Consider the following 12805-nt stretch of genomic DNA (forward strand, 5'->3'; position numbering starts at 1 on the left):
TCATAATGAATTGTTTCTTTTAATTGAGTTTTTAATTATTAAATTTTGTATTTCGTTTTCTAGGTTGTTTTTCTTAATTTTTTGCCATTTAATTTCGTTTAATAATTCCGTCTTGAAATAAATAGAGTCTAAAATTTCTTAAGTAGAAGGCCTCATTTCAGGATCCGAATGCATCATTTATTTAATAATATGAACTAATTCTTTATTTTAGTTTTTTAATTTTTAATCGATAATGTTTCCATTAATATTTCCTCTCAACTCAATCCATTCTTCCCCATTTAAAGGCAAATTTTCTCCTATAAGTAATTAGTAAATAGATATTCCTAAAGAATAAATATCAGCTTTTTTAAGGTCGATTTCAGCCTAATAATTAAGTAATTCTTGTGCAATATAACGTGAATCGCCTTCTTGAATATTCGAATACAATTAATCTTTATGAGAAACTAATGTAAGACCGAAATCCGCGATTTTAAATTTATTTTATTTTGAGTGATAAAGCATATTTTCAGGCTTCAACTGAGTCTAGATGCACTAGATTTTAAGAATGCAGATAATGGAGTCCTTTAAGAATATCTAAAAAAATATGCTTTATTTATAAACTGGTATATTTTTAGATATATCAGATAAATTATGATCACAGTATTCCATAACTAAGTATAATTAACGATCTTCTATCCATGCATTATGTTATCTGACTATATTTTAAATTTCTTCTCGGGCGGTTAAGGCTGAAATTGCTAATGTCTCTTTTATAGTCTTTTTATAATTTAAACTGCTTTGGATTTGTTCTTTTGTTACTTTTATTGCATATGTATTGTTGTCTAATTTGTTTATACATTTATATACTTTACCGAAATAACCTTGTCCTAATAATTTTTCTATTTAATAGTCTTGAGAAAATCGCTCGAATTTTTATTAGCAATTTTCGGATTCGGAAGAATTAGAGGAAAATGAATTTTCGGATTTTCTGTTTTTGCGTTTTTTGTCAGGAGATTGGAATTATATTTCTTGATAGTTTTTTCTAGGAGATTGAAATTGAGGAGAGTTATTTTTCTTTTCAGGAGATTGAAATTGGAGAGAGTTCTTTTTGTTTTCAGGAGATTAAATTAGGGGAGAGTTCTTTTTGTTTTTTGTGTATTGTAGTATATCTATTTTGTCTTTTGTCGGAGTTTACAGTTTGTAGTTTTTTGAAGATTGAAATTTGGGGGAATTCGTATTTTTATTCGCAGAATACTATAATTGGAATTTAGGAGAATTAGTTTTTTTGTTTTTAGGCGATTAGTATTTTGGATAATTCATTATTTTATTTTATTTTATTTTAATAGATAAAATATGAATTATCTCTTATTTATATTTAGCACTATTATTTTTTATTTTAATTTTTTTATTAAAAATTCGATTGATATAAAAAAAAAACTGCAAAAAAAAAATGGATTATGAGTTTTTTTTTTTTTTTTCTATATATAAACAGAAAAAATAAATAAAATACAATAATAAAAATTAATATATATATTTTTTTTATATACAAAATTTATTTTATTAAAGGATTATTAAAATTAGAAATATCAATTATTAAAATTATAATAATAATACCTAAAAATTATTAAATATAATAATTATATAATTAACTTCAAGGTTTTAAAATAATTTTTTAACCGCCTCCAATTTTAATACATTCTTAAATTGCATCTTAAACATCATTGAAAGAATAAGCTTTATAAATTTTTGTCTTGAAAATAGTATCTAAATTATTTTTAATAAACTCTTTAGCTTTTTCCAAATCCTATTCTCTTTATTCATTCATCCAATTAATAACCGTTAGTCCTTCTAATCTTTTTTAACCCCATCTAACTTACACTCCATTTATTCCTTCAATATCTTTTCCACTTAAAGATCCGTAAATAATAACTACACTTTTTTATGGCAAATTGTTAAATACTTGTCCTGTAATACTTCCTCCTATAGGATCAAAACAGATATTGATACTTAATTACTCAGAAAGTTATTTTATTTGATTTGAAAAGTCCTAGGAATCTTATGAAATTACGAATTCATTTTCGAATTATTTTTTCATTTCATCAACACGATTTTAGTTTCCTCTAATTACATTCAAACAGTTTAGTCCAAAATATTTACTTAATTTATTCACCATATGTCCTAATGAACTATTAGCAGCTAAATTTAATACACCTTTACTTTTATAGGATAAAGCTCTTTATATTAAAGCGTAAGAAGTAAATGGATTCACAAAAGCGCAAGCGCCTTATTCTGCACAAAAATTAGGAGGTAAAACAAGCAAATTTTTCATATCTATTATTTAATATTCACGCCAGGATCCAATATTGAAATTTATAAAACTTACATATGAATTTATTAAATTCTTGTCAGTACAATCAACTATAATTCCAAAACCTTCGCTTCCAGGAGTAAATGGTAGTTTAATGCCAGGAATAGTACCTTTAAGTATTTAGAGGTCAATAGGATTTATGGGACAAGCTAATAACTTTATTAAAGCAGTACTGCTAGCTAATTAATTTTTTAAAATTTCAAGGTCAAATTTTTATTCAATTGATATTTTTAATGAAGATAAGTTAAATTCATTAACGACAATTTATTTGTATAATTATTGCATTTATGAAAAGAAATTAAATGATTTTATTAAAATATTATATAAAAAATGAATTTAAAAAAATAAATCTTTCTTTATTTTATAAAAATGTATTTAAAAATATTTATCTTTTAAAAATAGATAAAAATATCTTTATATAATTAAAGTAAATATTATTAAATATATAATATATATTTTATAATATATTATATAATATATATTTATAAATATATATATATGTATATATATACATATATATTTATATTATATATTATTTATTTAAATAAGCAATTTTTTATTCAATTATTATAAAAAAACATTACTATTTATAAAAATTAAAATATTATATATAACTTTTATATATATTCATTTATACTTATTTTATTTATTCATATTTTATATTAAATTTGCATTTATATATTAATATATATTTAAAAATAAAAATATGAATTCATTATTAGAATGCTCATATATTTCTAGTTAAAGATAAAGCAACGAAAATTATTTTTCTTTGAATAGAATGTAATATAAATATAAAAATATTTAAATAAATTTAATATTTTTTAAAAGTACTAAATGTCAATCATTGACTTTATAATTAAATAATAGTACATTTCAAGACAGTTTTAAGTCTAACACAACTTCTTCGACAATTAAATAAACATAAAACAATTCTAGTTTTAAAAAATCTATAAATGATTATTAATTTATTGATGAATAAAATTCTCCTATCTTAGGTAAAGGTACATACGGAACAGTAAAATTAGCATTAGACAAGCATTCTAACGACAAATATGCAATTAAAATAGTTATTAAAAATATATTAAAAAAATAATAAATAAATATTTTAGATATAAAAATAAAAAATACTACAATCAAAAACTGTGGAAAATTTAAAGAAGGAAATAAAAATTCAGAAAATGTTAAATCATCCAAATATTTGTAAATTACACGAATATTTTGAAGACTAAGAAAATGTTTATTTAGTACTAGAATATGCAAAATAAGGAAACCTATATTAAAATATGATAAAAATAAAAAAGTTTCCTGAATAAATAGCTTTCCGTTTTTTCTTTTAAACATGTTTGGGTATAGATTATTTACATAGAAATGGAATTATACACAGAGATTTAAAACCAGAAAACCTTCTTGTTGATAATAAAGGGGATATTAAGTTGTGTGATTTTGGTTGGAGTTCAGAGGTGTATACTAATGATACAAAAACGACTTTTTGTGGTACAGTGGATTATTTAGCACCAGAAATGATATAAGGTCTTCCTCATGATTGCAAGATTGATGTATGGTGTTTAGGTATTTTTCTATATGAAATTTTACATGGGTTTCCACCTTTTGAAGGTAATAATGATATGGAGAAAATATAAAAAATTTAAAATTAAAAATATATTAAATTTGGTGAATATATAGGAAAAGATTTATAAGATTTAATTAAATAAATGCTTACAAAAAAACCTAGTAAAAGAATTAATATGATATAGATTTTTTAAAATTAATGGATGATAAAATACTATTAAATTCTGAATATTAATATAAAAGAAGTTTTAGAATAATAAGACAAAAATGCTAAATAATAAGAAATATTAGGAGTAAATAAAAAAATTGTAAATTAATAGAAATAATAACAAAAATAATAATAGTAAGAATAAAAATAATAATAAATATAAAAAAAAAGTAATAATAATAATAATAATAATAATAATAATAATAATAATAACAATAATTTAGTTTTACAAATAATAGTAATCGTTCAAGTTTTAAATAAAATATTATTTAAAAAAATGTTATATAGATTTTTTTATAAGAAGCTTAGAAAAATAATATTAATATTGTTGAATAATAATTATAATAAATATAACCAGTTAATAAAAATAATAGTATCAAATAAAATAAATCTGAATCGTTTTTAAATAAGATATTTATTGCATTCGGGTGTACAGCTAGGACAAAATAAAATTGATATTTTATAAAAAAATTTGATTTTTTATGAAAATAATATTTTTTTTTTTTTTAATATATCATTAAAAAAATAATTCCTTAATTTAAATATATATATACATATAATCAAATATTTATTTTTAGGATATATTATTTTTATTTTATTTATTTTTTATAGTAAACGAAAAAAATATAAAATTTCTTATATAAAGAAAAACTAATATTTTTTTTAAAAAAAGTATAAATAATATAAAAAAAATGCCAAAATTTTATTGTGAATATTGTGGAGTTTATTTAACACACAGTTCTCCTTCAGGAAGAAGTTAACATTCTAAAGGAAGAAAACACATAAATAATAGAATAGAATATTACAAACAAGTAATAGAAGACCTGAATAAGGAAAACTAAGATAAAATAAAAAATATTTAAATATCTTAAATATTTAACCCTACAACATAATTGAATTTTCCTAATACATTAAGTGGGCCTTTAGCTGTTCCTATGATTTAATTGACATAATTATAAAGTGGAGGAATATAACATGTCCAAATAAATAATAATAATGCAATCAAAACAACTTAACCATTAATTAATCCTATGATGTAGCCACCAATGAATCCATTTATGAATATTAAATCTTAAGTACCTTCTACAATGCCTCCTGTTTAGTTAATGAATTAATAAAATATTACATAAAGATTAATGGCTCCACCTATGAATATGGGTTAATTGCCACCTATGTAATAGTTAAATCCACTAATGAAGTAATTATAACCTCCTTTAATGGGAGGAATGGGTTAAATGGGAGTTGGGTAAATTGGATAATAATAAGGGTAAAATCCAAATGTTTAAAATAATGGATTACTTGGGCTTGGTTTATTATAAAGTCTTTCAACAGGAGAAAATAATCATAACGGAATGGAAAAATTATAATAGTTATAGTAATAATAATAATAATAATAATAACAATAATAATAATAATAGTAATAATAATAATAATAATAATAATAATAATAATAATAATAATAGTAATAATAATGATAAAATATTAATAAAAAAATAAATACTATATATTATTATTTTCTATATATTTTTGAAATGAAATATATATTTTATTAATATTTAATAATATATAAGTTTATTATTTATTTTTTATTATGATACTTAATTATTTATAAAAATATGGAGAATTTATAGAGCAATGTAATAAATTAATTTTCAAAGTTAAAAAAAAAATATTTATATATATTTATATATATATATATATATATATATATATATTATTTTTTATTTTATTTATTTATTATTTTTTAAAAATAGGATTTTATTATAAGTTTTTATTTTTATATTTAAATTAATTAATTTTTTATCATCCTCATTAATATATATTTTTTATTTTTTTATTGATAATTTTTATTTATATTTAATATAAAAAAAATTAGTTAAATTTTTTTTTTTATTTTTATATTTAAATATTAATATATTTTATATCTTATTTACTAAAAACTAATATTTTAACTTTTTAATAGTATTTATATATTAATTTGATATATATAAATATAAATAAATATATATTATAAATAAATAAAATAAAATATAAATAATTATTTTAATTTATAAATATTTAATACATTTATTAACATTGTATTAATATAAATTTTCCTATTTAATTATAATTATATAAGCAATTGAAATTTATTTTTAGCTTTTTGTTTATTTCTTTTTTTAATATTATAATATTTATATTTTCATATATCTTCACTAAAGAAGTAGCAATATTACCAAATATTTTATTAGAAAAAATATCTATTGATTATAGCGACTTTATTTTAATAATCAATTATATTATATTCATAGCCATTGATTTGAAAGTTTAGTATGGTCATTGTCATATTTTTTTTAACTTTAGTTATCTATTTCCTTCATGTTTATTTAAATTTCTTTATATATTAAATATTCTAGAAATTTACTTTTTCATATAAAAAATAATATGTTTTAATTAATAAATAAATTTCAATTTTAAATAAATTATAGTAAAGTATTTTCTTTTCTTAAGTAGACTTTTTAATTTCTAAGAATTATATTAATACCAATTTTCGGGATATAAAAAAATTTTATATTAATTTTTTATATTAATAAACATTTATTAACTTTTATTATATAATATTATTTAAACTGATTTAATAATTAATTTTTAATTAATATTTTTTAAAAAATATAGCAAAAAAAATATTTAAATATATATAAACTGATTAATTATTAAGAATTTTTTATTAGATGCTTTCATTTAATTTAATTTAATATAAAAAGTAATAATTTTTAACGTTTATTATTATTATTTTTTATATTATTTTTTTCTTTGTTTTTTATTTTATTTTCTTTAATAATTTTTTTTGATTTAATCTAAGTATTATTATTAAATTAAACCAACCTTTAATTATTAAATATTCTCAATAAAAACAACAACATAAATTATATTATAGAAAAATCTTTATATATAAACTTTATTTTCATAAAATAACAAAAAAATGTAATAAAATATAGAAATGTAATAATAAATAGAAATATAAAAATAAAGAGAAACTTAATAAGAAAAAACAACTTAACAAGATTAAAGTATTTTCAAATACAAAAGATAATTTGATCAAAATTTTAAATGTAAATTTCAGTTTCCTCCAAAAAATATATTTGATCCAATAACACCTGCATACGGTTATGGTTATGGTCTATATTATGATTTATTATATTAATTTTTCTAAATATTTATACTGCTTTCAATTATAACAATAGCTTAATGGTATTTAAATATAAAAGGAAAAGGGCTTTATGGAAAAATAAAGTTTTTAACAACTACGTGGTCAATAGCGAATCAACCTTTAAGTATAGAAGCAAATTCTGAAGATGAAGATTTTTAATTAATAATGAGTTTATATTTTTTATGTGATTTTGTTTATTCTACAGTAATATTTGTTTATTTCTATTTTTCTAGATCAAGAAGCTATAAAAAGTTATACAAAGTAAAATAAAATTCTAATTCAATTAAAGATTATACAATAGAAGTAAAAAAAACAAAAAACAAAAAATAATAAAAAAAAGGTAACTGGATTTCCTAAAAATATAAATAATGCAATTGATCTTAAATTTCATTTCGAATAATTAGGAGAGTTTAAATTTTAAGTAAGCGAATGTATATTAGTCAGAAATTACGAGAATATTCTTTTACCTTAAAAATAAAAGTTAAGAATTTAGCGGCTTTTGGAAATTTAACTTAATCGAAGTGACATTTTATAGGATAAAAACGAAAAAGAAATATAAATTCGGTAAAAAAGACTGGATTTAATAAAAGAATAGCTCGAACAAATCGAAAATAATATAAATTAATAAATAAAAGCCAAAATGGGTTAAAAAAATATTTAAACTGTAAAAGCTTTTGTATCTTTCTAAACTAGAGGTTAAAGAGATAAAGCTGCTTTATTGTATAAATAAAATCCTATTTTAGGTTTAATAAAAAAACAAAATATTAATCTTTAATTTTAATAATAATTTCCTTTATAAATTATTAAAGCTTAAGATCCTTAAAGTTATTAAGTAAAAATAAAGATATATGTATAACTGTATAACAATTATTAAATAAAGCATATACAAATATATATATATATATATATATTATTTATTATAATAGTGGGAGAATTAAGAATTTAACTCTTATAAAAGAAAGTTAATAACAACAAGTGTTGGTATAGCATTAAGTTTACCTGTTATAATAGCTATTTTGTTATATCATAGTTATTATTATTGGATTATTGATAAATTCAGTTGTTTGACTCAATCGTTTACCATAAACAGCTCTGAATATAAAGAATGTTACTGCATATATCGTATAAATCCACAAAACATAAAAAACATTAATTGCGAAAAAGACTATTATGACTATTATTGGGTAGCTACACATGGAAACAGTACATTTGCATTAATCGTGAATATAATAATGTACTTAATTAGAGTTTTATTGGAATATTTTGTTTAATAGGAAAGAAATAGTACAAAATATATTCAAAACAGAGTAACTTTTCGAATAATATTTCTGTGGTTATTTTTAAATGGAATTTTTTTCGTTTTTTTTTTCAATTTCGTTTTAGATGATACTTTAAGCTTTTCGAATTACATATCATATATTTTTGGCTCTTTATCAGTAAAAGAAAACGAAATAAAAGATAGATTACCAAAAGATATAGGCAGAAATTGGTCCATGAATGTAGGGTAGAAATATATTTATATAGCAAAATTTAATGTGGTTTTTCCGTATATTGCTAGCGGTATTTATTTTTTATATTAAATCAAAAAATGTCCCGATGCAAAAGAAAAGATTAAAATAGATAAAATTATTGATGAACTTTAAATCTAAATTAGAAAAGATGATCCAGACATTAATCATAATTATTATTTTACTTTAGGATAAAGATATGCACTTTTTGGCATAGTAATATATATGGGAATTATATTTTCTGGACCTTTACCGTTCCTTGTACTAATAGCGGCCGGAGAAATTGGGACTATTTTATTATACGATAGGTTTTTATAAAATATAAATATAAAAAAATTTCAATAAATTTTTATAATATATCTGAATAAATATATAAAATTTAAATATATATATATATATATAAATATATATATATATATTATATATATATTTACATATAAATATATTTATTTATATATTTTCTAAATATATCGTTTTTATTTAGAATTGTTTTAAGTAAATATAATTGCGTTAATTTAGTTGAATGTTATAGATTAGAAGAGGAAAATGTTAAATTAGGAATTTATTTTTAAAAGTTTTTACCTTTAGCTGTTTTATTGCATTTATGTGTATCTATTTATTGTTATTCATCTGATGAAATATTTCCTAATATTTAAGCTGTAGGATATATTAGGGATTAGTATTTGGGAAGCTTGCCTTTTTATTAGAGACTTTCTAAATCTTTGATTTTGACTTTACTATTTTTCATTTTTTTGGCTTTTTATATTATAGTGGATGTTTTAGGTTTCAATAGATTTTTAAAAAATGGATAAATTAAAAAAGAAATTGATATAATTGAAGAATAATTAAAATAAGATTAAAAATAATAAAATTAATAATAATAAGAAGACGAGAATTAAAAAAAAAAAAATTATAAAATTTTAAGCTTTGATTAAAATTTGGATCTCGCAAAAAGTTAAAGTCGACTTATTTCTTACGATTTAAGTATTAATAATAATTATTCCTATGTTATAGATTTGATTAATGCTTAAACAGGAAAATAAGTAGAGTAGTTTAGAAATCCTAAATCAATCTAAATTAGTACTTAAATTGAAAATAATGAATAAAATAATGATAATAATATTAATTATAAATATAATAATAATAAAATGGATGATATTTAAAATAAGTCTTTAAGTTATGCTTATAAATTATATAATATAAATAACTTTTCATTTGTTAGTGCTAATAATATGTCTCTTTTAAGTCCTTTTAATCCTTCAAATATAGTTGTATAGGAAGATGATAGGATTGCAAAAATTTATTAGGAAGAAAATAAAAATGGCAGATAATGATTAATTATAAAATTAATGATTGACATGTTAAAATTTACGAATTCATAAAAATATGTAATTATTGAGAAAGATAATTATTTAAAAATTTATATATGATACTTTTTATTTAAATAAAAACTTAGTTAAAAATAAAATAAATACATTTTTATAATTTAAGTTATTAATAAAAAAAATAAAATAAAAAAAAAATCAAAATTAATAAATAAAATAATTACTTTTAATATTTATATTTGTCTATAAATAAATAATATTATTTATATTTATTTTATTTTTCTTTAAAATTTATTTATAGAAAAAAAAAATTGTTTTATATTTAATTATTTTAATATTATATAATTTTTTTAATAGTATATAAAAATTAATTATATTAAATTAAATTTTTTATAATTATTATTAATATTAAATAATATAACTTACCTTTTTATTAAAGTAATAGAAAAATCTTTCGTTTATTTTTCCTTTTATTTAATTAATGTTAAAAATAATAATATTGATATATTTATAGATATTCGAAAAATTTAATTATATAAATAAATAATAAATTAAATAAAAATATAAATAAAATATTCTCTAAAATTTTTTTTTTGTTATAAAATAAAAAATTATCTAAAATTTTTAAATGAAACCTATTAAAAAATATAAAATTTGTAAATAAAATATAATTAATTTTATGGTTAAAAATAATAAAATATTTCAAAATATATTTAGATTATTATATTTTTAAATAAAAAAATAAGAAAATAAAATAATGAATTCGAAAAAGGAAAAAACAAAAAACATAAATAAACATAAAAAAAAAAAAAATGATACCGAATCAATAACTTAATTATAGAATAATAATAAAAATTATAAAGATGAATTATAACATAAAAATGATTAAATAATTACTCATAAAAAAAAATCAATAATCAATTAATATTAATCATCATAAGAAATAAAATAAACAGAAAAGGAAGATAATTTAGACGAAATTTTTTAATCAAAATATAATATTTAAAACTTTTAATATAAAAAAATTAATTTTTAATCTTCAGTAAAAAATAAAATAAATATATAAAAATAAATAAAAAGGATGAAGAAGAATAAAAATAAAAAATAAAGAACAATAAAATGATTATGATTAATGTAAAAATATAGTTTAAAATAAAATTTATTTTTTAATACATTTCTATATAAAAAAATAATAAAAATTTATAAATTAATATAAAATAAAAAAAAGAGAATGTAAAATAAAATGAAAATAACAATATTATAATTTATGAAAATTAGTTACAATCTATATAAGTATAAAAATACAAAATATAAATAAAAATAATAAATAATTAATTATTATATTAATAATATAAAGATAAATATATATATTAATATAATATATATATATTTTATATATTTATAAATATATATTTATATTTTTTTTTAGACTTATGATAACATTTCGTCTATTTAATAATAAGATAATTCTTAATTTTATTAAAATTATTCTTTATAATAATAATAACTATAATTATTATAAATTGAATAGATTTTATTGTAAAATTAAATTTTTACCAATAATAATTATAATTTTTAACAAAATTCAATTTTATATAATATAAATGATGTTCATAAAATTCATAATAATTTTTAAATTGATCAATATTATCTATAATATAAAAATAATAATTATTAAGAAATTATATATTAAGAAAGTGATTAGAAACAAATTTCAAATTAAAGTTTAATTAATCAAAATAATGATAAATAATAAACATAAGAAACAAACATATAACCATTATAATATTTAACAAATATATAAAAAAAATAAGATTAATATTAATAATATAATTAAGTAAAATAATAAACAGAAAATATTTAAGAAAATTATTAAAGGAGAAAATATATGCCAAGAAGTGAATAAAATGCTATAAAAAATTAATAAATTAACAAAAATTAATAATAAGATATATATTAAACAGAAGAATAAACAAAAGAAAATTAAGAATAAACTGAAAATTAATAAACAGTCAGATATTAATAAAGTAACTAAGATAAATAATAATAAAAAAAATATATGAATATAAGTTAGTAACAATCTAAAAAATACCAATAAATAGAGGGAGAAAAATAAGATATATATTAAAGAAAGAAATATAATGCAAGAAGTGAATAAAAAGAAAATAAATAATATTTGTCTGAAAATGAATAAAAATAATATTATAAAAATAATAATTAAAAAGAATAAGTAAATAATTATAAATATTAATATAAAAAATATAATGAAAATTAAAAATATTAAATTTAAAAAAAAATGTAAACAAAATATAAAAAAGAAAAAAAAATAAATGATAAAAATTATGATAATAGTAATTTTAATAGTGATAATGATAGTAATAAAGATGGTAAAATAATTTTAAAATTAAATTTGTAAAAATATAAAAAAAAAAAGATAGTGAAATAAATAATAATTATAATAGTGACAATTATTTTAAAAATTATGTAAATGATTAAAATAAAAAAATAAAAATTATGATAATAATAATTATAATAAAAATGATAATATTAATGAAAATAATAATAATAATAATAATAATAATAATAATAATAATAATAATAATAATAATAATAATAATAATAATAATAATTATTTTATACTAATTTTAATTATTT

General features: G+C 16.9%; 2 protein-coding genes across 2 annotated transcripts, besides 26 other annotated features; one reads left to right on the top strand and one right to left on the bottom strand. All coding sequences in view use genetic code 6, as the record gives it.

The window, feature by feature from the left end:
* On the bottom strand, nucleotides 1–2308 carry IMG5_154190 (zinc-binding dehydrogenase family protein, putative; the record flags this gene model as incomplete). Its single annotated transcript, XM_004030719.1, has 3 exons — nucleotides 1–756; nucleotides 847–866; nucleotides 1657–2308. 3 exons carry the CDS (start codon nucleotides 2306–2308, stop codon nucleotides 1–3), a joined length of 1428 nt encoding a protein of 475 aa, XP_004030767.1.
* Nucleotides 1018–1130: a microsatellite.
* Nucleotides 2309–2775: 467 nt separating the features above from the next.
* Nucleotides 2776–2880: a microsatellite.
* Nucleotides 2789–2880: a microsatellite.
* Nucleotides 2881–3128: 248 nt separating this feature from the next.
* IMG5_154200 (protein kinase domain protein) lies at nucleotides 3129–4371 on the top strand (the record flags this gene model as incomplete). The annotated part of the gene is made up of 2 exons (XM_004030720.1): nucleotides 3129–3416; nucleotides 3460–4371. Coding segments are annotated over 2 exons (1200 nt in total), but the record flags the coding sequence as incomplete, so codon positions are not given.
* Nucleotides 4241–4340: a microsatellite.
* Nucleotides 4241–4347: a microsatellite.
* Nucleotides 4372–4575: 204 nt separating the features above from the next.
* Nucleotides 4576–4616: a microsatellite.
* An 887-nt stretch (nucleotides 4617–5503) lies between these two features.
* Nucleotides 5504–5616: a microsatellite.
* A 180-nt stretch (nucleotides 5617–5796) lies between these two features.
* Nucleotides 5797–5842: a microsatellite.
* Nucleotides 5804–5870: a microsatellite.
* A 238-nt stretch (nucleotides 5871–6108) lies between these two features.
* Nucleotides 6109–6165: a microsatellite.
* Nucleotides 6110–6160: a microsatellite.
* A 508-nt stretch (nucleotides 6166–6673) lies between the features above and the next one.
* Nucleotides 6674–6698: a microsatellite.
* A 389-nt stretch (nucleotides 6699–7087) lies between these two features.
* Nucleotides 7088–7144: a microsatellite.
* A 2064-nt stretch (nucleotides 7145–9208) lies between these two features.
* Nucleotides 9209–9283: a microsatellite.
* Nucleotides 9284–9674: 391 nt separating this feature from the next.
* Nucleotides 9675–9711: a microsatellite.
* Nucleotides 9712–9919: 208 nt separating this feature from the next.
* Nucleotides 9920–9975: a microsatellite.
* A 491-nt stretch (nucleotides 9976–10466) lies between these two features.
* Nucleotides 10467–10512: a microsatellite.
* Nucleotides 10474–10514: a microsatellite.
* Nucleotides 10515–10689: 175 nt separating this feature from the next.
* Nucleotides 10690–10723: a microsatellite.
* A 497-nt stretch (nucleotides 10724–11220) lies between these two features.
* Nucleotides 11221–11270: a microsatellite.
* A 241-nt stretch (nucleotides 11271–11511) lies between these two features.
* Nucleotides 11512–11569: a microsatellite.
* A 414-nt stretch (nucleotides 11570–11983) lies between these two features.
* Nucleotides 11984–12038: a microsatellite.
* Nucleotides 12039–12340: 302 nt separating this feature from the next.
* Nucleotides 12341–12380: a microsatellite.
* Nucleotides 12342–12385: a microsatellite.
* Nucleotides 12356–12453: a microsatellite.
* Nucleotides 12454–12667: 214 nt separating this feature from the next.
* Nucleotides 12668–12780: a microsatellite.
* Nucleotides 12781–12805: the final 25 nt, after the last annotated feature.

The sequence above is a fragment of the Ichthyophthirius multifiliis genome, assembly GCF_000220395.1.
Source record: "Ichthyophthirius multifiliis unplaced genomic scaffold scaff_1120509251175, whole genome shotgun sequence".
Classification (NCBI taxonomy): domain Eukaryota; phylum Ciliophora; class Oligohymenophorea; order Hymenostomatida; genus Ichthyophthirius; species Ichthyophthirius multifiliis.